This window comes from Chlamydotis macqueenii, chromosome 23 (genome assembly GCF_036417535.1).
Source record: "Chlamydotis macqueenii isolate bChlMac1 chromosome 23, bChlMac1.mat, whole genome shotgun sequence".
Classification (NCBI taxonomy): domain Eukaryota; kingdom Metazoa; phylum Chordata; class Aves; order Otidiformes; family Otididae; genus Chlamydotis; species Chlamydotis macqueenii.
In genome coordinates this window covers 1,335,816-1,359,791 of record NC_141578.1, presented here as the reverse complement: position 1 = coordinate 1,359,791, position 23,976 = coordinate 1,335,816, and the positions used below count along the sequence as shown (strand labels likewise).

Genomic DNA, 23,976 nt, shown 5'->3' with positions numbered 1-23,976 from the left:
TTGGGTTGTTGATCTGAGATCTGCTGAAAAACAGCATCTCGCACTTCCTTTCCAACGGGGCAAGGGCTGCGGGGTGCAAGGGGCAGGAGGTGAAGGGCGTTTAATTTTGGAAACAGAAAAAAAAAGAGAAAGAGAAGAAAGAAACTCCCAAAAAAGGAGCGGGGAGAGGAAGAGTGGGGCTGGAGGAAGGCTCCGTGCCACCAAGCGACGGCTGAAGGCCTCCAGCGGACACCAACCTGCGTCTGAGCTGGCGGGGCCACCACCGCGCCGAGCCACCGGCCACCAGCCCGCCCTGCAGCTCTCCCCCCGCGGCCGCGCTCCGTCCGCGCCGCGCAGCATCACGCCAAGCCACCGCCACCCCAACCCCGGCCTCGGCCCCGGCCCCAACGCATTTGCATCGAGAAAACCAGAAGAAAACTTTTATTTTCTTGTTGTTTTTTCCAGAGCGCACCGCAGCAGGTGCAGGCCGGCGCGAGACGGTCGCCTGCCGCGTCCCCGCGCCGCCCCCGGCGCTGCCCCGGCGCTGCCAGCTCATTCCAGGCCCTGGCACGTTGGTTCTCACCGCCCCGGGGACGCCGAGGCGGCGGCGCCCACGGCCACGTGCCACCACGAGCGCTCCCGGAATGACAGCGCCGGGCGCCGTTCCCAGCGCCGGGACGCGTCGCGGACGGGGGAGCCCGTGGTGGCGCCGGGGGGTCGGCCCCCCGCTCACGTCTGCCAGGCGCCCGGCTCCGCCAGCGCCATCTTCCTCAGGCCGTCCCGCACCAGCAGGAACTCGGGGCGAGGGTCCGGGTCTGGCCCCACCGCCAGCTCCCGCTCGTGCTGCGGCGGGGGGGCACCGGGGGGGCCGGCTGTGGGTCCCAGTTTGGGCCCCCCGGCTGTGCCCACCACCCAGACGCCTCCCAGCCCAGGTGTCCCATCAACCCCCAGCCGTCCCCGTGACCTGGCCACCCCGACCATCTCTCCAGCCGCCCCCACATCCACCCCCCCAAATCCACCCCCCCAAATCCACCCCCCCAGCCGTTCCTCAGCCCAGCTGGCCCCACGGCCCGGCCCCTCCCAGCCGGCTCCATCTGCGGCCTCCCTTGGCCAAATCCGGGGGGCAAGGAGGAACGGTGGCGGCTGAAGCGGAGGGGGGAGGATGGGAAGGTGGGTGGACACATGGATGGACGGACGGACAGATGGATACATGGATGGATGGATGGATGGATGGATGGATACATGGATGGATGGATGGATGGATGGATGGATGGATGGATGGATACATGGATGGATGGATGGATGGATGGACGGATGGATACATGGATGGATGGAGGAATGGATGGATGGATGGATGGACAGATACATGGATGGATGGATGGATGGATACATGGATGGATGGATGGACAGATACATGGATGGATGGACAGATACATGGATGGATGGATGGATGGATACATGGATGGACAGATGGATACACTGATGGATGGATGGCTGGCTGGCTGGGTGGATGCATGCATGAAGGGAGGAAAGAATGGATGGATGGTGGCACAGGTGGATGAATGCATGGATGAATGGGAGGATGGAGGGAGGGATGAAGGGTGGCTGCCTGGCTGGATGGATGGACGGATGGACAGATGCATGGACAGATGGATGGATGGATACATGGATGGATGGGTGAGTGGATGGATGGATGGATGGATGAATGGGTGGATGGATGGGTGGGTGGATGGATGGATGGATGGATGGATGAACATATGAATACCTAGATGGATGGGTGGGTGGGTGGATGGAGGGTGGATGGAGAATGGTGAGGTGAAGGCAGGAAGTCTGGGCTGGATATAGAGATGTGGGCTGGGACAGACGGACGGGGGACAAGGGGACGGCACAGACCTCCTCAAGCCTCTGGTGGCGTTTCCTCAGCTGCTGCTCCAGGTCGGAGGGAGGTCCTCGCAGCTCCTCCCTCAGCTGCCTCAGCCGTCGGCTCTCCAGCACGCGCGGGAGCTCGGCCCGGTGCCGGGGCAGGATCCCCCTGCGGGGATGGACAGACAGACTTCAACGGGGCCACCCCCACCTGGCCGCCTGTCTGGGGACCATCCCATCCCAGCGCCCTGGCTCCCATCCCTGCTCACCTGCTGTGGCTGAAGAGCAGCTCCCGGTGCAGCTCCCGGTGGCTCCGGGATTCCCTCATCGGGTTTGGCACCTTCCTGGGCTGGATGAGGCCCTGATGGCCATCGGTGGCCATGGCCGGGGAGAGGACATCGCTCCTGTCACCCTCTGGAGGGGTAGCAGGGGTCAGTAGGGGCCAGGGTCACCATGGGATGGGGTCACCGTGGGACGGGGACATCATGGGATGGGTCACCATGAGATGGGGCCACCATGCGATGGGGTCATCGTGGGACAGGGTCACCATGAGATGGGGTCACCATGGGACTGGGACACCATGGGATCGGATCACCACAGGATGGGGTCACCATGGGATGGGTCACCATGGGATGGGGACACCATGGGACTGGGACACCATGGGATGGGTCACCATGGGATGGGGTTACCAGGAGGGCTGTGGTCACCAGTGGGAGAGGGTCAGTGGAGTACGGGGTCACCACGAGGGATGGGGCAGGGTCACTGGGGGTGGGATGGCGCTGCCCGGCTCCCTCACCCAGAGCCCCATGCCAGCGCAGGGCAAGATGTTGGACACCAGCCCCCACATCCCCCAGCCTTGGGGGGTCTTGGGGTGTCACAGCCCAGGTCCCTACACGCTGCCCCCCAGCACCTGGCACCCTCCAGGGTCCCTGTGTCCGAGTGTCCCCATCCCCACCCCCGGCCACCCTGCGGTCCCCATGTCCTCCCATCACCCCCGGGCCCCCATCACCCTGGGGTCCCGCAGCCGGCGGCACCCACCCGGCACCGCGCTGCTCCCCGGGGCGCTGTCGTCACCCTGGCGAAGGCAAAGAGCAGAGTCAGAGGGGGACACCGGGCGGGGCCCCGGCTCTGGGGGACACGGTGGGGGACACCACCCTGCTGTCACAAGGGGGCTGGACATCCTCTGTCCGTCCATGGCTGTCACCCCCCGGTGTCCCTCCCCCCCAGGAGCTCAGGGCTGTGGCGGGTGGGTGCAAGGGAGGGAGAGGAGAGCAGGTATTGTCCCGTTAACTCTGGAACCTAAGGACGGCGAGGGGTCCCCGGGGGTGGCACGTGGTACCTGGGGACAGGTCCCGGGTGGCCCCGTTGTCCGGTCCCACCCCCAGCACAGGAGAAGGGGGGCCCAGCCCAGGGCTGGAGGGTGTCCCTGTCCCCCGCGTGTCCCCGTCCCCCGCGTGTCCCAGCCAGCTGCCAGCACTCACCCTCTTGCTCTGCGCCAGGCCCATGTCCCCGATCTCGGCGGTGCGTGTCCCCGCGCCCTGGGGGGCCGGGGCTGCAGGGCCGCGGGCCGGGCGCCAGCTCCACCGAGCCCGGCTGATCCCCCCGCACGCCCCACCGGTGACGGTGGCGGTGACGGTGGCCCCGCTCCTATCAGCAAAAGCCACTAAGCCCCCGGATTAGCCCTGGCGGGGCCGAGGGGACGGGGACACACGTCCTGCGCAGGGCCGGTGGCACCGCACCCACTGCCGCTGCTGGGGGAACCGGTCCCACTGGGGGCACTGGGATCTGCTGGGGGCACTGGTTCTGCTGGGGGAACTGGGGTCACTGGTTCTCCTGGGGGCGCTGGTCTCCTGCTGGGGGCATTGGTCCCACTGGGAACACTGGGTTTGCTGGGGGCACTGGTGCTACTGGGTTATGGGGGTTGTTGGGAGGGGCTGGAGGTTACTGGGGAAACTGGGTTGGGGATTATGGGGAGGGCTGGGTGCTACTGGGTGCACTGGGGTTCGTGGGGGGACTGGGAGGGGCACTGGGAGGCACACAGAGTTACTGGGGATTACCAGACAGGCTGGGATACTGGGGACACTGGGGGGTTATCAGGGGACCCTGGGTTACGGGGGGGGGAGGGTCTGGCGGTTAGTGGGAGAGCTGGGATGGGGACTGGGTGCTCTAGGGGGTGGGGGTTATGGGCAGACTGGGAGTTACTGGGGAACCTGCGTGTTACTGGGGGCCTGGGATCTGGACTGGGTGCCCTGGGGGGTTACTGGGAGAACCGGGATGGGAACTGGGCGCACAGGTCTGAGCGCACTGGGGGTCAGTGGGGCCGGACGTACTGCTGGGGCGAGTACTGGGCGATACTGGTGTTGCTCCCCCCCGATAGACGCTCGATTGAGGCTGCCTGCTCCCACAGGCAAGCTCGATTTCCCCGCCTGGCGGTTCGGCCGTCGGCTGGCCGTGCCTGGCGCCATCGGCACGCGCCTGGCCGCGCCTGCGAGTTCCGGTGTCGCGTTGGCCGCGGGCGGGGGCAAAGGGGCCCCGCGCATGCGCAGCGCCGCCGGGCCGGGGAGGGCCGGGGGTCCCCGCCGCCGCCATGACCAACGGTGAGGGGCGGGGGGTGCGAGGGGGGGGGGCACGGCTGCTCGGGGACCCCCGGGGCGGGGAGGGGGTGGCCGGTCACTCTGGGAGCGGGGCGGTGCGGGGGGGGAGCTGGGAGGCCTGAGGGGAGGGGGAGGCCGGGGGCTAGGTCCCGTTTTGGGGGAGGGGGGGCTGGGAGGCCGCGGTCCCTTGGGGGGGGGGGCGCTGGGAGGCCTGAGGGGAGGGAGAGCTGGGACCCATTTTGGGAGGGGAGCTGGGAGGCCGGGGTCCCTTTGAGGGGGGGCGCTGAGAGGGCTGAGTCCCATTTTGGGGGGGGGGGGCTGCGAGGGCTGGCCCCCTTTTGGGAGGGGAGCGTGGGGGGGCTGAGTCCTTTGGGCTTTGGGGGGGGCTGCGAGCGCTGGCTCCCTTTTGGGGTCGGGGGCTGGGGTCCCATTTGGGGAGGGGGGGGCTGGGAGGGCTGGCTCCCTTTGGGGGGCGGGGGCCTGGGGTCCCATTTGGGAGGGGGGGGCTGCGAGGGCTGGCTCCCTTTGGGGGGCGGGGGCCTGGGGTCCCATTTGGGAGGGGGGGGCTGCGAGGGCTGGCTCCCTTTGGGGGGCGGGGGCCTGGGGTCCCATTTGGGAGGGGGGGCTGCGAGTGCTGGCTCCCTTTGGGGGGGGGGGCTTGGGGTCCCATTTGGGAGGGGGGGCTGCGAGTGCTGGCTCCCTTTTGGGGGGGGGGCTTGGGGTCCCATTTGGGGAGGGGGGGGCTGCGAGTGCTGGCTCCCTTTGGGGGGGGGGCTTGGGGTCCCATTTGGGGAGGGGGGGGCTGTGAGCGCTGGCTCCCTTTTGGGGTTGGGGGCCTGGGGTCCCATTTGGGAGGGGGGGCTGCGAGTGCTGGCTCCCTTTTGGGGTTGGGGGCCTGGGGTCCCATTTGGGAGGGGGGGCTGCGAGTGCTGGCTCCCTTTTGGGGGGGGGGCTTGGGGTCCCATTTGGGGAGGGGGGGGCTGCGAGTGCTGGCTCCCTTTGGGGGGGGGGCTTGGGGTCCCATTTGGGGAGGGGGGGGCTGCGAGCGCTGGCTCCCTTTTGGGTGGGGGTGCTGGGAGGCCGGGTCCCCCGGGGCGGGGAGGCAGGTCAGAGCTCGGGGGGGCGGGGAGGTGGGGTCCCGGGGCGGGGTGCGCCCGGCCGGCCCGCTGAGCTCCCCGCAGTGTACTCGCTGGACGGGCTGCTGGTGTTCGGGCTGCTGCTGGTCTGCACCTGCGCCTACCTGCGCAAGGTGCCGCGCCTGCGGGGCTGGCTGCTCTCCGAAAAGCGCGGCGTCTGGGGGGTCTTCTACAAGGGTGAGGGGGCGCGGGGTCCGGGATGGGGACGCGGGGGTCCGGGATGGGGACATGGGGGTCCGGGGCGGGGGCACGGAGGTCTGGGATGGGGACATGGGGGTCTGAGACAGGGACACGGGGGTCCGGGATGTGGACACGGGGGTCCGGGACGGGGGCGCGGGTGTCCGGGATGGGGATGTGGGGGTCTGGGACGGGGGCATGGGGGTCTGGGATGGGGACAGGGATCTGGGACAGGGGCACGGGGGTCCGGGATGGGGATGTGGGGGTCTGGGACGGGGGCATGGGGGTCTGGGATGGGGACAGGGATCTGGGACAGGGGCACGGGGGTCCGGGATGGGGATGTGGGGGTCTGGGACAGGGGCACGGGGGTCCGGGATGGGGATGTGGGGGTCTGGGACGGGGGCATGGGGGTCTGGGATGGGGACAGGGATCTGGGACAGGGGCACGGGGGTCCGGGATGGGGATGTGGGGGTCTGGGACAGGGGCACGGGGGTCTGGGACAGGGGCACAGGGGTCTGGGATGGGGGCATGGGGGTCCGGAACAGGGACACGAGGGTCTGAGACGGGCGTACGGGGGTCTGGGATGGGGACATGGGGCTCTGGGATGGGGACAGGGATCCGGGACAGGGGCACGGGGGTCCTGACAGGAGCCCTGGCGTGCGGAATGGGGACGCTGAGGTCCAGCATGGGCGCACTGGGGACCAGGACAGGGACGCGGGTCTGGTACAGGGACACTGGGATCCGGGATGGGGACACGGAGGTCCAGCATGGGGACGCTGCTGTCCAAAATGGGGGTCCAGGATGGGGACACTGGGGTGCAGGACAGGGGCCCCAAGATGGGGGCAGGGGGCTTTGGGACAGGGACACTGAGGTCCAGGATGGAGACACTGGTGTTTGGGACGGGGAGACGGGAGTCTGGGACAGGGACGTGGGGGTCCAGGACAGGGACACTGGGGTTCGGGGCGGGGACACTGGAGTCTGGGACAGGGGCCCAAGATGGGGGCATGGGGGTCCAGGACAGGGACACTGGGGACCAGGATGGGGACATGGGGGTCCAGGACAAGGACCAGGATGGGGAGACGGGGGTCCTGACGGGAGCACTGGGGTCCAGGATGGGGACACTGGGGACCAGGATGGGGAGACGGGGGTCCTGACGGGAGCACTGGGGTCCAGGATGGGGACACTGGGGTACGGGACAGGGGCCCAAGATGGGAGCGTAGGGCTCTGGGACAGGGACACTGAGGTCCAGTATGGCAACGGGGGGGTCCAAGATGGGGACACTGGGGACCGGCGTGGGTACACTGGTGTTTGGGACAGGGAGACGGGTGTCTAAGGTGGGGACACTGGGGTCCAGGATGGGGACACTGGGGTCTGGGACAGGGGTCCGGGACAGGGACACGAGTGTCTGAGATGGGGACACGGGGGTCCAGGATGGGGGGGCAGGGGACCAGGATGGGGACACGGGGGTCCGGGATGGGGACACTGGGGTCTGAGACAGGGGCGTGGGGATCCAAGGTGGGGACACGGGGGTCCGGGGTGGGGACACTGGGGTCTGAAACAGGGGTGTGGGGATCCAAGGTGGGGACACGGGGGTCCGGGGTGGGGACACGGGGGGTCTCAGCCCGCTCTCCCCCCCCCCGCAGCTGCCGTCATCGGCACGCGGCTGCACGCGGCGGTGGCCGTCTCCTGCGTCCTCATGGCCTTCTACGTGCTGGTGGTGAAGTGACCCCGCCGGGAGCGGCCGGAGACCCCGGGACCGACCCCCAGCGCCCTGCGTGAGCCCGCCCCGGCCCCACCCCCCCCGCGGCCCGGGGTGCCGGCGGGCCACCCTTCGGCTGTGGGAAGGGGGCTTCCCGGGCGGGCGAGGGGCTCGGCGTGGCAGCCCCTCGGCGAGAGGGGACAGCCGGCCGCGCCCGGCGAGCGCCCGCGCCCCGCGCCGAACGCCGCGCTGGCGAGGCCACGGCCCCCCCGCGGCGGCTGGCGGGACCCGGGGGGGCCGGGGCGGGCAGGGCCCCCCGCTGCAGCGGGATTTTGTTTCCCCGCTCCCCCGGGAGCATGTGGGGTCCCTCTGCGGGGGTCTGCTCCCTGTGGCTGTGGGGTTTGTCACCCCCCCCTCGGTTTGTCACCGCGGGACCACGGCCTGCAAATAAAGTGGGGGTGCCCCTGCGGGCAGCGCTGGCTCCTGTCCGGGGGGTGCGGGGCCCCGTGGGGCGAGGGGCTGCTGTGGGGGGGGGTCCTGTGGGGGGGGGGGGTCCCGTGGGGCAAGGGGCTGCTGTGGGGCGGGGTCCTGTGGTGTGGGGGGGGTCCTGTGGGGCAGAGGGTCACATGGGGTGAGGGGCCGCTGTGGGGCGGGGTCCTGTGATGCAGGGGGTCCCGTGGGGCGAGGGGCCGCTGTGGGGCGGGGTCCTGTGATGCAGGGGGTCCCGTGGGGCGAGGGGCCGCTGTGGGGCGGGGTCCTGTGATGCTGGGGGTCCCGTGGGGCGAGGGGCCGCTGTGGGGTGGGGTCCTGTGATGCTGGGGGTCCCGTGGGGCGAGGGGCCGCTGTGGGGCGGGGTCCGGTGGGGTGAGGGGCTGCTGTGGGGCGGGGTCCTGTGATGCAGGGGGTCCCGTGGGGCGAGGGGCCGCTGTGGGGCGGGGTCCCGTGGGGCGAGGGGCCGCTGTGGGGTGGGGTCCTGTGATGCTGGGGGTCCCGTGGGGCGAGGGGCCGCTGTGGGGTGGGGTCCTGTGATGCTGGGGGTCCCGTGGGGCGAGGGGCTGCTGTGGGGTGGGGTCCTGTGATGCAGAGGGTCCCGTGGGGCGAGGGGCCGCTGTGGGGCGGGGTCCCGTGGGGCGAGGGGCCGCTGTGGGGCGGGGTCCTGTGATGCTGGGGGTCCCGTGGGGCGAGGGGCCGCTGTGGGGCTGCGCACGGGCACACCCCGTGGAGGGGGCGGGTGGGTGTGCAAACCCAAGCACAGCACGAGCGCGCAGGGCGGCGGCGCGCACGTACACACACCCCCCCACTCCCCCCGCCCCGCGCCTTGCACACGCGTGTCCGCAGACGCGCGTGTAGACGTTGGCGCGGTCCTCCCGCCGCCAGGGGGCGCGCTGGGGCGGGGCGCGGCCCGCACCGCCTCTTCCCGCCCTGCCCCGCGCGGCCGCGCTATAAAATGGCGGCGCGGCGCCGGCCTGAGCGGGCGGGCGGACGGGGGGGTGCGCGGGGCCCGTGTGCGTGGGGTGTGTGTGCGTGCGTGCGTGTCGGGGGGTGGTGTGCGGGATGTGTGCGCGGCGTGGGGCTCCCCCCCCCCCCCAGCCCCTACACGTTGATCTTATTCGATCGGCCGGGCCGGGCCGGGCCGAGGTGAGAAGAGCGGCGCCGCGAAGCCCGCGGGCGCTGTGCGGCGGCCGGCGGCGGGCGGGATGAGTCGATCAGATAGGCGAGGCCGCGGCCGCTGAGCGCCCTGCGATTCTGACCCGCCGCCGCGCCCCGCGGGGGGTACGCACCCGCACCCCGCAACCGCCAACCCCCGGCCCCCCCGGCCCCGCGCCACGCGTGGGAGCGGCACGCGGGGCTCCCCCCGCCCCCAGCTCCGCGGCGTGGGGGGGGCCGCGCACGAGGACCTGCCGTCTCCGTGCGACGTGGGAGCTGTGCACAGGGGCTTTGCACGAGGCCCCGTGAGCTCCGTGCGACGTGGGAGCTGTGCACAGGGGCTTTGCACGAGGCCCCGTGAGCTCCGTGCGACGTGGGAGCTGTGCACAAGGGCTTTGCACGAGGCCCCGTGAGCTCCGTGCGACGTGGGAGCTGTGCACAAGGGCTTTGCACGAGGCCCCGTGAGCTCCGTGCGACGTGGGAGCTGTGCACAGGGGCTTTGCACGAGGCCCCGTGAGCTCCGTGCGACGTGGGAGCTGTGCACAGGGGCTTTGCACGAGGCCCCGTGAGCTCCGTGCGACGTGGGAGCTGTGCACAGGGGCTTTGCACGAGGCCCCGTGAGCTCCGTGTGACGTGGGAGCTGTGCACAAGGGCTTTGCACGAGGCCCCGTGAGCTCCGTGCGACGTGGGAGCTGTGCACAAGGGCTTTGCACGAGGCCCCGTGAGCTCCGTGCGACGTGGGAGCTGTGCACAGGGGCTTTGCACGAGGCCCCGTGAGCTCTGTGCGACGTGGGAGCTGTGCACAGGGGCTTTGCACGAGGCCCCGTGAGCTCCATGTGACGTGGGAGCTGTGCACAAGGGCTTTGCACGAGGCCCCGTGAGCTCTGTGCGACGTGGGAGCTGTGCACAAGGGCTTTGCACGAGGCCCCGTGAGCTCCGTGTGACGTGGGAGCTGTGCACAGGGGCTTTGCACGAGGCCCCGTGAGCTCCATGTGACGTGGGAGCTGTGCACAGGGGCTTTGCACGAGGCCCCGTGAGCTCTGTGCGACGTGGGAGCTGTGCACAGGGGCTTTGCACGAGGCCCCGTGAGCTCCGTGCGACGTGGGAGCTGTGCACAAGGGCTTTGCACGAGGCCCCGTGAGCTCCGTGCGACGTGGGAGCTGTGCACAAGGGCTTTGCACGAGGCCCCGTGAGCTCCCTGCAACGTGGGAGCTGTGCACAAGGGCTTTGCACGAGGCCCCGTGAGCTCTGTGCGACACAAGGGAGCTGTGCACAAGGGCTTTGCACGAGGCCCCGTGAGCTCCGTGTGACGTGGGAGCTGTGCACAAGGGCTTTGCACGAGGCCCCGTGAGCTCCGTGTGACGTGGGAGCTGTGCACAAGGGCTTTGCACGAGGCCCCGTGAGCTCCCTGCAACGTGGGAGCTGTGCACAGGGGCTTTGCGCGAGGCCCCGTGAGCTCCGTGTGACGTGGGAGCTGTGCACAGGGGCTTTGCACGAGGCCCCGTGAGCTCCGTGTGACGTGGGAGCTGTGCACAAGGGCTTTGCACGAGGCCCCGTGAGCTCCATGCGACGTGGGAGCTGTGCACAAGGGCTTTGCACGAGGCCCCGTGAGCTCCCTGCAACGTGGGAGCTGTGCACAAGGGCTTTGCACGAGGCCCCGTGAGCTCCGTGCGACGTGGGAGCTGTGCACGAGGCCCCGTGAGCTCCATGCGACACGTGTGAGCGTGGCACGGGGCTGTGCAAGCCCTGCAGTGCACAAGGGCTTCACACGAGGCCGTGCAATGCACGTGAGCCGTGCGCGGGGCCCTGCCAGCCCTGTGACACACAAGGGCTTTGTGGCCCTGTGAGCCCCGTGCAACGCACGTGAGCTTTGCACGAGGCTGTGGAAGCCGCACAGCGTGCAAGGCCACACCAGCTCCGTGCCGCGCGTGTGAGCTCTGCGCGGGAGCGTGCGAGGCCCGGTGAGCACCGTGCAATACGCGTGAGCCGTGCACGGGGCTTGCCCAGCGCTGCGGCGTGCGAGGGCCGTGCACGAGGCCCTGCAGCCTCCGCGCAAGGCGAGCTCCGCGTGGGGCCGTGCGAGCCCGGCGGCGCGCGGCAGCTGTGCGCGAGGCCGTGCCGCACGTGTGAGCTTCGCACGGGGCCGTGCGAGCCCGTGCAAGGTGCTCGGCCCTGGCAGGAGGCTTCTCGCGCCGCGTCCCCCCCCCCCAGGACGCCCACGGGTGACACCCCGGCCGCTCCCCGCCGTGCTGGTGGTGGCGAGGGGACGGCCGTGGGGTGGGTGACGGCGGGAGTGGCCGCGCTGCGGGGACGCTCGGGGATGGGGCCGCGGGGTCCCCGGGCTCTGTGTCTGTCGGGGTGACACCTCCCCGCAGCGCCGTGTCCCCGTGCCACCGCAGCTGCCGTGGTGGCCCCATGCCGCCGTGGGGGCAGGCGTGTCCCCACCCCACGGCCGTGTCTCACGTCCGGACACGCCAGCGTCCCTGTGCCGCCGCGGACAGAGCCGCGTCCCCTGTGTCCCCCAAGTCCCCGTGTCCCCTGTGTCCCCATATCCCCCATGTCATGTGCCCTGTGTCCCCCATGTCCCCATATCTCCCGTGTCCCCTGTGTCCACCGTGTCCCCCATGTCCCCCATGTCTTCATGTCCCCCGTGTCCCCCATGTCCCTCGTGTCCCTATATTGCCTGTGTCCCCCATGTCTTCGTGTCGCCCGTGTCCCTCAAGTTCTCATCTCCCCCATATCTCCCATGTCCCCCATGTGCCGTGTCCCCTGTGTCCCCATATCTCCCGTGTCCCCTGTGTCACTCGTGTCCCTATATCCCCGTGTCCCTCGTGTCCCCCACATCTCCCATGTCCCCCATGTGCCGTGTCCCCTGTGTCCCCATATCTCCCGTGTCCCCTGTGTCACACGTGTCACCATATCCCCCATATCCCTCGTGTCCCCATATCTCCCGTGCCCCCTGTGTCCCCCATGTCACTTGTGTCCCCATGTCCCTCGTGTCCCCATATCTCCTGTGTCCCCCATGTCACTCTCGTCCCCATGTCCTCCATGTCACCATATCCCCCATATCTCCCGTGTCCCCCATGTCCCTCGTGTCCCCATGTCCCCCGTGCCCCCTGTGTCCCCCATGTCCCTCGTGTCCCCATATCTCCCGTGCCCCCCGTGCCCAGAACACACAGCCGTGTCGCCCCCCCGCCGCGTCCCCCGTCCACCCCCCGGCCCCGCCCCACCCCGGCCGCTCCCCGGCCCCAGGCACCGGTTCCCTGCGGGGGGTGGGGCTCAGGGCTGGGGACACGGAGGGACCCACACCCACCCGTGGGCGCGGGGGGACCCGCGTGTCCCCGCCCCGCGCAGCGCTGCCGTGGGGGGAGGGGCGGTTCCCGGGATGATGCCCGGGGCGGGGGGGGGCGGGGGGGGGGGGGGGAGCAGGTGGCGGCAGGTGCGCGCGCGGGGCCGGGCCGTTGGCGGGGGGCGGGGCCGCGGGACCGGTACCCGCGCGGGGCCGAGCGCCGCCGCCGCCGCCGCTGCGCCATGGCCGGTACCGGTCCCGGGGCCCGTTGGCTGCTGCTGTCGCTGTCGCTGGCGGCCACCGTGCGACCGGAGCGCGGCGGGGAGCAGCTGCACGTCTGCAAGGAGGTACCGGTACCGGGGGGCAGGGGGGGGGGGGGGCAAGAACCGGTGACCCCCCGGTAGCGCGGGGGATGCGGATCCGGGGCTGATCCCCGTGCGGTGGGGAGGAGCGGGGCGGGGCGGGGGGTCCCGGTGGCACCGGGGTCCCTGTAGCGTGGGGGACACCCCCCTCCCCCGATGTCATCTTGGGGGTCCCTGGGCCACCGCCCGCCCCACAGCTGTGTCCCCACCTGGTCCCCGTGTCGGCCGCTGACCCCGCGAAGACGTTGGGGTGACCCCAAATCCCACCCCCCCCCCCGTCCCACGCTGGGGATGGTGCCAGGGCGAGGGGACACGGACGCACACGCGTGTCCCCGTCGGCCGCGTGCCGGTCACAGCCCGGCACGTGGTGGCCCCGGTGGCCGAGGGGGACGAAGCGCCCTGCGAGGGGAGCGCGGGGGCTGTGCCGCTCCCCGGGACCCCGGGACCCCGCCGCCCCCGGCTGCCGCGAGCTCCCCGTCAGCTTCCAAATTTCCTCCCAATTCCCCCCGTGGGTCCGTGCTCCCCCTCCGTGGGTCCTCCCCCGCCCCCCCCAGCTCTCCCCAACCTGCGGCCGCTTTTCATCTGGGCCACTTATTTTTTTTTGCCCTGATCCCATTATTTTTTTTTTTTTTCTAACGTACCTTGCGCGGCCCGGAGCTGGGAACAATGGGCGGCAGCTGGCGCCCGTCCCCGGGAGGGATGGCTCCCACGGAGGGGACAGGCCCCCTCCCTCCCCTGGCCGGAGCGGGGTGGCGGTGACAGCCCGGGGTCCCCCCCCCGGCTGCAGAGCGGCCCCGGACAGAATTAGGTTGATTTATTTAGATTAAAAAAACCAAAATTGCAGCCTTTAGGAAGGGGAACGATTAACATCGCTCGTTACGGCCGCTCGCCTCCGTGCTGGGGTGGGGGAAAGTTTGGGAAGAGGGGAAAAGCCGCCTTCCCTAGGGAATTCCCTCCGGAGCGACTCCGGGGGCTGCTGTGAGCCGGGGTGACCCCCTGGGTGCCCCCATCCTGGCTGCGGGAGGCTGGGTGCTGCCTTGGCGCCCCTCTGCCCCCCTTTCCCCCCCGCCGCCGCCGCCGATCCCAGCTGACGGGAACATCAAAGCGCTGCCTTCTCGCCAACCTGCCACGCTCCGGCGTCTGCCGGGAGCACGAGGCCGCGGCGCCCGGCCCCAAACCCCCAGGGATGCTGCGGTGGGAGGGACGGGGGGCGCAGCATCGCTCCCTCGCCCCCCCCCGTACCCCACCGCACGCCGGCGTCGACCGCGGAGCGGCGGGGCTCGGCTTTTGGGGGCTGAACGGCGGCGGCTGGGCTTCGCCGGCCTTCGGCCTCGCTGGCCTTGAGCCTGCGCTGGCTGGGAGGCGGGCGGCACGCGGGGGTCACGGTGCCCCGCTCCCCCCGGCCCTTCTCCTTCCCACCCGGGAGCCGGCCGGCACTGCCGCAGGGGTGAGCACAGCAGGGCTGGCGGCTCCCCAGTACCCGCTGCATCCGGGTTGCGCCGAGGAGCCCGGTAACGAGCGCCGCGCGCCGCCCGCGCCTGACCCGCGCCAAGGCAAACGGCGCGGCGGCGGGGCGGTGCCCTCTGCTCGAGGGACGCGGGGGTTTCGGCCTCCCTGCCCGGGGAGGGGGCAGCGGTGCCGGGTGCCCGCGCTGCGCCGGGGCTGTCTCGTCCCGGGGGGTGGTCGGGGGGGTGCGGGGTGTGGAGCGTGGCCTGGGTGACCCCCCAGCCCTCCCTGGTGCCCTGTGGGGAGGTCCTGGGGGGGGCATCCTACCTGAAGTCCCACTCTTGGCATCCCCCTGCCCCCGACATCCCCCTGCCCCCAGCACCCCCCCAACCTGGGCTTCCCCACCCCCGGTATCCCTCACTGAGCATCCCCAAACCCAGAGACCCCCCCTGCCCCTCACCCCCCCACCCTGAACATCCCCCACCCCAAACATCCTCCTTTCCCAGCACACCCCCACCTTGAGCATCCTCCACCCTGAGCATCCCTAAACCCAGAGAACCCCCCCGTACCGCCTGCACCCCTCCACACTGAGCGTCCCCCACCCCAAATATCCCCCTGCCCCCAGTATCCCCCCACCCTGAGCATCCGCAAACCCAGAAACCCCCTGCATGCCCCCCGCAGCCCCCCACCCTGAGCATCCCCCACCCTGAGCATCTCCAAACCCAGAAACCACCCCCCGTGCCCCCTGCACCCCCCCACCCCTAGAATCCCCCACCCCAAACATCCCCCTGCCCCCAGTATCCCCCCACTCCGAGTATCCCCAAACCCAGAACCCCCCCGTGCCCCCTGCACCTCCTCACCCCGAGCAGCTCCCACTCTGAGCATCCCCCTACTCTGAGTATCCCCAAACCTAGAGGACCCCCCCGTTCCCCCCCCAGCACCCCCCCGCCCCACGGACCCTCTCCCACCGCACAGCCCAGTCCCAGCTGAGGCCGTGCCGGCACACCGGGCGCCGCTGGACGCTGAGCCAGCTTGAACCCAAAATGCCAACACGCGCGGGGTGGGGGGGCAGCCCCTCGTGGGGTGGGGGGGGGTGGGGGTGCGTGGTGGGGGTCTCGGGGCCGCAGCTCCCTCCCCGTGCGCTTTCTCTCGCAGTCCGAGTACCACTACGAGTACACGGCGTGCGACAGCGCGGGCTCGCGCTGGAGGGTGGCCGTGCCGCACACGCCGGGGCTCTGCACCGGCCTGCCGGACCCCGTCAAGGGCACCGAGTGCTGTAAGGTTTGGGGGGGGTGCTGATGGGGGGCGGGGGGGGGGTCTCGGTGCGTGGGAAGGGCAGGGGTGGGAAATGGGGGCGACGGCGGGGAGACGAAGCGCGGTGTTTCGTCGGCTCCGTCGCGGCGCGACACCTTCACGGGCAGCGACGGCACCTGGCTGCTCAGGCCGGGATGCGATGGGGGGGTGGAAATCCCACCGCCCCCCCGCCAAATCCTTGGGGGGTGTCGTGGCTCTGCCGCGCTTCGGCACGGGGCCGCACCCAGCCCGGCGCTCGCTGGTTCTGCAGAGGCGAGGAAATGTCACAGAGCGGCCAAAAACCAAAAATGGGGGGGAGGTTGCCGTGGGGGGCCGTTGGTTGGGGGTCCTGGAGCGGACGGGGGCCCTGACCCCCCCCGCCCCGGCGCGTCCCCAGCTTTCTCCTGCAAGGCGGGCGAGTTCCTGGACATGAAGGCGCAGGCGTGCCGGCCCTGCGCCGAGGGCACCTACTCGCTGGGCACCGGCGTGCGCTTCGACGAGTGGGACGAGGTGCCCCACGGCTTCGCCAACGTCGCCACCAACCTGGAGGTGGACGAGGGCCTGGGCGAGGCGGTGGAGAACTGCACGGCGTGAGTCCTCGCGCCGCCGCCGCCGCGGCTCTTCCCCGCGAACGCCCCGCGCCGGTGCGCCGCGCGCGCGCGTAACCTACTTCCAGCGGCGCTTTAATTATTGATCAGCCGCGGCGGGGTCCCCCCTCGCCCCCCTCCCCGCAGCCCACCCGCCTCGCGCCGCCGCCGCGGGGATGGGCTGCAGGGGAACGGAATCCCCGGGGTCCGGCCACCGCGCGGTGACGTGTGTCCCCCCGGGCCGTCCCCAGCTCTGCGTCCCTGTCCTCGCCGTCCCCGTGCCGGCTGCCGCGGGGCGGGCAGGGGTGATGGAGCCCCCGGTCTGTGCCCCCCGTCCCAGGTCGACGTGGGTGCCGCTGGGGGACTACGTGGCGTCCAACACGGACGAGTGCACGGCCACCCTCATGTACGCCGTCAACCTCAAGCAGTCGGGCACCGTGTCCTTCGAGTACATCTACCCCGACAGCAGCATCATCTTCGAGTTCTTTGTGGGTGACGGGGAGCGGAGGGGCGCGGGGAAGGGTGGGGGGCTCCCTGGGGCCGTGCCGGGGGGGTCCCCGTCCTCACGCCGGCCCCGCAGGTGCAGAACGACCAGTGCCAGCCCACGGTGGAGGAGTCGCGCTGGATGAGGACAACGGAGAAAGGCTGGGAGTTCCACAGCGTGAGTGGGGGGGTGGGGGGTGGCACGGGGTGGGGGGTCCCCCGGAGTCCCCCGCACGTCCCTGCGGGGGGAAGATGCTCCGTGAGGACACCGGGGGGGCGGCGGGTGGCAGCAGATGGGGTTTAGTCCCTCAGCCCCCCCACCCGTGGGTGCCAACCCCTTCCCGGTGGGACCACCTGCCCCTCCCCTCTCCCTCCCCCCCCCCCCAGCACCCCCCCAACCCCTTTTCCAGGTGGAGCTGAGCCGCGGCAACAACGTCCTGTACTGGCGCACCACCGCCTTCTCCGTCTGGTCCAAGGTCCCCAAGCCCGTGCTGGTGAGGAACATCGGCATCACAGGTAGGGGGGCGCAGGGGGCGTCCCACCGCCCCCCCGCCCCGCGTCGCCCCGCGTCGCCCGCGCCCTCAGCACCCTCCCGCTGCCAGGGGTGGCCTACACCTCCGAGTGCTTCCCCTGCAAACCCGGCACCTACGCCCCCGCCGCCGGCTCCTCCGCCTGCCGGCTCTGCCCCGCCGACAGCTTCTCCAGCAAAGGGGCCACGGCCTGCCAGCCCTGCGAGCCCACCGCCTACGCCGGTGAGCGGCCCCCCCACCCAAAACCAGAGCCCGCCTCCCCTTGTCCCCTCACCTCTGCCCTGGGGAACAGAGAGGCGAGGCGAGGGGCACCTGCCCGCCTTGGGTTGGGGGCGCGCGGGGGTCCCGCCGGTGGCGTGGGGACGGCGGTGAGGCCCCCCGGCAGCGCTGGCTCAGCCGCCGTCTCCCCCGCGCGGGGCAGAGCCCGGCTCAGCGTCCTGCAAGCCGCGGCCACCCTGCACCGACAAGGATTATTTCTACACCCACACCGCCTGCGACGCCGACGGGGAGGTACGGCCCGGGCTGGGGGGTCTCGGGGGGCCTGGCATCCCCTGTGTGTCCCCCCCCACCCGGCTGAGCCCCCCGCTGCGCCCCGGCAGACCCAGCTGATGTTCAAGTGGGCAGAACCGAAAATCTGCAGCGAGCGGCTTCCCCAGGCGGCCCAGCTGCCCCCGTCCGGCGTGAAAACCAAATGTCCCCCTTGCAACCCCGGCTTCGCCAAAACCAACGGCAGCACCTGCCAGCCCTGTCCCTACGGCTCCTACTCCAACGGCTCCGGTAGGGACGTCACCGGCAGCGTCCCCGAGGGGTGACCAGGGCGCCCAAAACTGGGGAGGGGGGTGGGTGCCACCCCGCTGCAGCGTCGTCCCCTCCTGTCCCCGCGGCTCCGGTGAGGATGTCACCGACACCATCCCCAAGGGGTGACCGGGGTGGGGTGGTGGCGGGTGCCGCCCCGCCGCAGCGTTGTCCCCTCCTGTCCCCAGGCTGCCTGAGCTGCCCGGCGGGCACCGAGCCAGCGCTGGGCTTGGAGTACAAGTGGTGGAACGTGCTGCCCCCCAACATGGAGACCACCGTCCTCAGCGGCATCAACTTCGAGTACAAGGGGATGGCAGGTAGCGCCGGGACGCCGGCCCCTCGCCGGCCCCTCCCGGGGGGGCGCAGCCGGGGACCCCGCCGAGCCCTGGCCGTGTCCTTGCAGGCTGGGAGGTGGCGGGGGACTACATCTACACGGCGGCGGGAGCCTCCGACAGCGACTTCATGATCCTCACGCTGCTGGTCCCCGGCTTCAGGTGGGGTGACCCCGGGGCGGGAGGGGGGACGTCGCCGTGGGGCAGAGCCCGGCAGCGTCCCCACGCCGTCCCCACGCCATCCCCAGCCCCCCGAGCCCGGAGCTGGAGGACGAGGAGAGCAAGGAGGTGGGCAGGATCACCTTCGTCTTCGAGACGATCTGCAGCGTCAGCTGCGAGCTCTACTTCATGGTGGTGAGCGGGGGGACACAGCGGGGGCATTTTGGGGTGGGTCCCACCCGATTTGGGGGGGTCCCACCATCCCCGTGTCCCCGCAGGGCGTCAACTCCCGCACCAACACGCCGGTGGAGACGTGGACGGGCCCCAGGGGGAAGCAGTCCTACACCTACGTGGTGGAGAAGAACGCCACCGTGAGCTTCACCTGGGCCTTCCAGCGCACCCCCTACCACGAGGCGGTGAGGGCCGGGGGGCGACCCCCGGGGGGCCAGGGGGGCCGCGGGGCCGCGCGCGCGGTGGTGACGGCTGCTCTCGGTGCCAGGGCCGGCGGTACAGCAGCGACGTGGCCAAGCTCTACTCCGTCAACGTCACCAACGTGCTGGGAGGGGTGGCGTCCTTCTGCCGCCGCTGCGCCCCCCAGCCGGCGGGGTCCTGCGCCCCGTGTCCCCCCGGGAACGCGCTGGAGCGCGGCTCGGGCGCCTGCCGGCCCTGCCCGCCCGGCACCTACCTGCGGGGTCACCCCACCGACGGGACCCCCGCCTGCCACCCCTGTGGCCCCGGCACGCGCAGCAACCAGGTGCCCGTCCCCGCGGGTCCCCTCGGGTGCGGGGGTCTGCGGGGTGGCGGGGTGCTGTCCCCGTGGCCGTCCCAAACGGGTGATGCTGTGGGCTCCAGATGGGTGACACCAGCCCCCCCCATCACAAGTGGGTGACACCAGCCCCCCCCCGTCCTGGGTGGGTGACACCAGCCCCCCCCACCACAAGTGGGTGACACCAGCCCCCGTCCTCATCCTGGGTGGGTGACACCAGCTCCCCTCTTCATCATGGGTGGGTGACATCACCTCCCCCCAACATCCCGAGTGGGTGACACCAGCCCCCCGGCCATGCCAGTTGGGTGACACTGTCTGACCCCCGTGTGGGTGACGCCAGCCCCCCAGGGAGGTGCCACCAGTCCCGCAGCCATCCCGGGTGGGTGACACTCTCTGACCCCGGGTGGGTGACACCCCCTCCCCGCCATCCCCGCCGGGCGATGCCAGCTCTCCGCTGTCCCCAGGGGACCCCCCCAGCTGTCCCCCATGGGTGACGCCAGCCCCCCGGCCGCCCCTGACTGTCACCTCCTGTCCCTGTCCCCCCCCCAGCTGCGCTCCCTCTGCTACAACAACTGCAGCTTCGCGCTGGCGCTGCCGGGCCGCATCCTGCACTACGACTTCTCGGCGCTGGCCGCCGGCGCGGCCTTCGCCACCGGCCCCAGCTTCACCGCCAAGGGCCTGACGTACTTCCACCACTTCAACATCAGCCTCTGCGGCCACCAGGTGAGGCCGGGGCCGGAGCACACGTGTGCACGCACAGGTAGCGCAAACACGCGTGTGCGCGTGCATCTCTGGGGCAAACACGTGCGCGCACACGTGCGGTCGTGCAAGCGCAGGCAGCCATGCAAATGCATGCATGCATGCGTTTGTGCAAACACAGGTGCACATGCAAACAGAAGCACACGTGCACACATGCACAGTCATGCAAAGACACGCAAGCGCATGCTGTTGTGCAAACATGTACATGCAGTCATATGAGCACACATGCACAGCTGTGCAAACACATGAACACAGTCATGCAAACACGTGCACACTCATGCAAACACACACGTGCACACGTACAGTCATGCAAACACATGCACGTAGCCACACACATACATGCAGTCATGCAAACACATGCATGCAGTTCTGCAAACACAGGTGTAAACGCGGTTGTACGTGCACACATGCAGCTACACGCAGTCACAGAAACACTCGTGCACATTTGCACGCTCACACAAACACACACGCTTGCACACTCGTGCAGACATATGCACGCCTGCAGTCGAGCAAACACGTGCACGTGGTCACGAACACGCATGCCACCATGCAAATGCATGCATGCAGTTGTGCAAATGCAGGTTTACATGCGGATATATGTACACATATGCACGTATGCGAACACACGCACAGTTGCGCAAACACACGCACAGAGTCGCGCCAACACACATGCAACTACACACAGCCATACAAACGCACTCGCACACTGGTGCAAACAGACGTGCAGACACGCCCAAACGCTCGTGCGAACACACGCGCACCCGCAGTCCTGCCAACGCAAGCGCACGTGCGTGCGGTGGTGCAGAGGTGTGCAGCCTCCCTTGCAGGCACGCGTGCGTGCGCACACGTGTGCACCGCCGCCGCCGCCCGGCGTCACCCCGTCTCCCTCGCCGGCAGGGCAGGAAGGCGGCCTCGTGCACCGACAACGTGACGGACGCGCGGCTGCCGGCGGGCGAGGGGGACCCTGCGCGGGTGGTGAGGGCCTACGTCTGCCAGGCCATCCTGGTGCCCCCCGGCGTCACGGGCTCCAGGACGGCCGTGTCCTCGCAGCCCGTCAGCCTGGCCGACCGCCTCCTGGGTGAGCAAGGGGCGCGCGGGGGCCCCCCTCCCGCGGCCGGACCCTCGCCCTCGCCGTGCCCTCCCGTGGGACCCCGCTGCCATCGTGCCACCCCGCTCTCCCCGCAGGCGTCACCGCCGGCTCCACGCTGGACGGCGTCACCTCGCCCCCCGAGCTCTTTCCCCCCGGCCACCCCGACCTGCCCGACCTCGTCTTCTTCTACAGGTGAGGGGGGGTGGCCGGGGCGGGGACCCCCCCGTGTCCCCCCCCCCCCCCCCCGCTGAGCCCCTGGGTGTCCCCTCTGGGCAGGTCCAACGACGCGACGCAGCCCTGCGACGGGGGCCGAGCCGCCGCCATCCGCCTGCGCTGCGACCCGCTGCGCTCCGGCACCGGCACCCTGGCCGTGCCCAGGTGGGTGGGGGCGACGCCGGGGACCGGGGGGGGCGCTTTGGGGATCGGGGCGGCTTTGGGGAGGGGGCGCGGGAGCATCCTCCCCGCCCCACCCCAGGGTGGCACCCCTGTCCCCCCCCCCCCCGCCGCGGCTGGCGGGGCGTGGGGTGCTTCGCTTTAGGGACCCTGCGCCCCGCCCTGGGGTGTCGCCGCCGGCCGAGCCCCCCACCCTTGTTTTCTGCCCCCCCCCCCCATCCCCAGCAAATGCCCCGAGGGCACCTGCGACGGCTGCACCTTCCATTTCCTGTGGGTGACGGGCGAAGCGTGTCCCCGCTGCTCCGCCGGCCACTACCGCCCCATCGTCGGCGCGTGCCTCGGCGGCGTCCAGGTGCGCCCGCAACCCCCCGCGCGTGGGCCTGGCGGGTTGCGGGGCTCACCCGCCCGCTGAACCCCCCTGTATCTGCCTCCCCCCCCCCCCCCACTCAGAGGACCACCTACGTGTGGCGCGAGCCCCGTCTGTGCCGCGGCGGGCTGAGCCTGCCGGCGCAGCGGGTGAGGGCCTGCCGGAGCGTGGATTTTTGGTTAAAAGTGGGGATTTCGGCCGGCACCTGCGCCGCCGTCCTGCTCGCCGCCCTCGCCGCCTACTTCTGGAAAAAGAACCAAAAGTGAGTGGCGCCGCCAGGATTTTGGGGGGGGGGGGGGAACGACACGACGAGGGTCGCGGCCGATGCCACCGCTCCGTGTCCCCCTCTCCGTCCCCAGGCTGGAGTACAAATACTCCCGGCTGGTGATGAACGCGGCGGCCAAGGAGAGCGAGCTGCCGGCGCCGGACAGCTGCGCCATCATGGAGGGGGAGGACGCCGACGACGACCTGGTCTTCACCAGCAAAAAATCACTTTTCGGCAAAATCAAGTCCCTCGCGGCGAAGGTAAGGGCAGGGGCACAACCCCGGAGCAGACAGCGGAGAAGCCGCAGCGGGGGCGTGGTTTGCGGCTGCTCCGTGCCTCGGTTTCCCCCACCCCGGGGCGGGGGGGGGGGGACGGGACGCGCAGGACGGTGCGGGGGTCGCTGACGCCGGCGCTCGCCGCAGAGGACGTCGGACGGTTTCGACTCCATCCCGCTGAAGACGTCGTCCGGCAGCGCCGCCATGGAGCTGTGACGGGGCGGGGGGGGCCGCCCGCACCCACCCCCCCCCAACGTGGCCTTAGGGACCCGCTTCGGACCGGAGCTTCGTTACGGCTTTTGTACGTCATCCCCCGCCCCCGTGTGTCCCCCCCCCGCCAGCCAAGCGCCCAAAATTGCCAAATACAGGCGTGGGGTTTGTACGACGGCTCTGTGTCCCCTCTGCGCCCCCCCCGGCACCGGGACGCCGAAATGGGGGGGGCAAGCGGGTGGGGCGCATGCGTAGGTGTAGCACACGCGTGTGCGGGGTGCTCGTGCGTGGGGTAGGGTTGTGGTGTGGGGATATGCGTGGACACGCGTGTGCGTGTGCACGAGTGGGCGGGGTGGGTGTTCACACGCTTTGGGCGGGGCGTGCGTGTGGATGGGGGTGAGCGTGTGCACACGCGTGTGCGAGCTCCGGCTGTGGTGCGGCTGCTTCCCGCGCTGGTGTCGCAGCTCACGGTGCCGAGGCGAGTGCCCGGAGGATCGGGGCGGTGCCGTGCCGTGCCAGGCTGTGCCAGGCCATGCCAAGCGATGCTGTGCCAGGCCACGCTGCGCCAGGCAATGCTGTGCCAGGCTGTGCCAGGCCACACCGCACCATGCCATGCCAGGCCACACCGCGCCATGCCGTGCCAGGCTGTGCCAGACCATGCCAAGCGATGCCGTGCCAGGCCACGCTGCGCCAGGCAATGCCATGCTGTGCCATGCCATGCCAGGCCACACCACGCCATGCCATGCCAGGCTGTGCCAGACCATGCCAAGTGATGCCGTGCTGAGGCCATGCTGCACCAGGCAATGCCATGCTGTGCCGTGCAATGCCAGGCCAGGCCATGCTGAGCCATGCCAGGTGGTGCCGTGCCAGGCCAGGCCACACCATCCCATGCCGTGCCATGCCGTGCTGTGCCATCCCATGCCAGGCCATGCCGTGCCATGCCATGCCGTGTCACGCTGTGCCAGGCCACACCATCCCACGCCAGGCCGTGCCGTGCCGTGCCGTGTCAGCCGTGCCGTGCCAGGTGAGGTGCGCCAGAGCCCCGCACCCGCCCCTCGCTGCCCGGCCTGGCTTGGCCCCCAACACAAATTAACCGGTTTGGGCGATTGTGCCCCAGCGCGGCTGCCCGATGCCGGAAGCTGCCACCGCCGCCGTGGCACGCGGCTCGGCACGTCCCCCCCCATCCCGGGGGTCCCCGCGGCCTCGCTCCCAAACCCCTCGCTCCCACAGACCCTGGCGCAGGGGGGTGGGGGCCGGTGCCAGCCCCCCGGGACCCCCCCGGCCCGTTTTACTCGGTTTCCCGCACGTTCTGGGCGCTGCGGGGCGGGGGACGAGTCGGGGTCCCCCCAGGGGTGGGGGCAGCCTGGACCCCCCCGGGAGCCCCCGGGGACCGGGTGGAGGCGAATATTGGGGTGCTGTGGGCGCTGTGGGTGCTGTGGGGCTGTGATTGTGCCGTGAGTGGCGCGGGGGGACCCTTGGG

The 23,976-nt window shown here is 70.9% G+C and overlaps 3 protein-coding genes and 1 non-coding gene across 4 annotated transcripts; 3 read left to right on the top strand and 1 right to left on the bottom strand.

Annotated features, from left to right (window-relative positions):
- Positions 1–402: 402 nt before the first annotated feature.
- LOC147597956 (protein FAM107B-like) lies at positions 403–3,442 on the bottom strand. Its single transcript, XM_086765942.1, has 5 exons — positions 3,324–3,442; positions 2,881–2,917; positions 2,112–2,256; positions 1,873–2,011; positions 403–822 (listed from the first exon to the last, which is right to left on the bottom strand). The coding sequence occupies exons 1-5, from the start codon at positions 3,345–3,347 to the stop codon at positions 709–711; spliced, it is 459 nt and encodes a 152-aa protein (XP_086622068.1). The 5' UTR covers positions 3,348–3,442; the 3' UTR covers positions 403–708.
- Positions 3,443–4,326: 884 nt separating this feature from the next.
- On the top strand, positions 4,327–7,865 carry TMEM167B (transmembrane protein 167B). Its single transcript, XM_086765509.1, has 3 exons — positions 4,327–4,439; positions 5,618–5,749; positions 7,393–7,865. The coding sequence occupies exons 1-3, from the start codon at positions 4,430–4,432 to the stop codon at positions 7,473–7,475; spliced, it is 225 nt and encodes a 74-aa protein (XP_086621635.1). The 5' UTR covers positions 4,327–4,429; the 3' UTR covers positions 7,476–7,865.
- Positions 7,866–8,887: 1,022 nt separating this feature from the next.
- Positions 8,888–9,203, top strand: LOC147597954 (small Cajal body-specific RNA 2). The gene has a single exon (XR_015261023.1).
- Positions 9,204–12,574: 3,371 nt separating this feature from the next.
- ELAPOR1 (endosome-lysosome associated apoptosis and autophagy regulator 1) lies at positions 12,575–22,668 on the top strand. Its single transcript, XM_086765508.1, has 22 exons — positions 12,575–12,731; positions 15,348–15,468; positions 15,883–16,075; positions 16,413–16,560; positions 16,653–16,733; positions 16,966–17,071; positions 17,158–17,307; positions 17,507–17,595; positions 17,685–17,862; positions 18,069–18,197; positions 18,284–18,374; positions 18,461–18,566; positions 18,650–18,787; positions 18,871–19,125; positions 19,687–19,860; positions 20,794–20,974; positions 21,082–21,178; positions 21,263–21,364; positions 21,605–21,731; positions 21,830–22,008; positions 22,106–22,271; positions 22,434–22,668. The coding sequence occupies exons 1-22, from the start codon at positions 12,627–12,629 to the stop codon at positions 22,500–22,502; spliced, it is 2,985 nt and encodes a 994-aa protein (XP_086621634.1). The 5' UTR covers positions 12,575–12,626; the 3' UTR covers positions 22,503–22,668.
- The last annotated feature ends 1,308 nt before the right edge of the window (positions 22,669–23,976 follow it).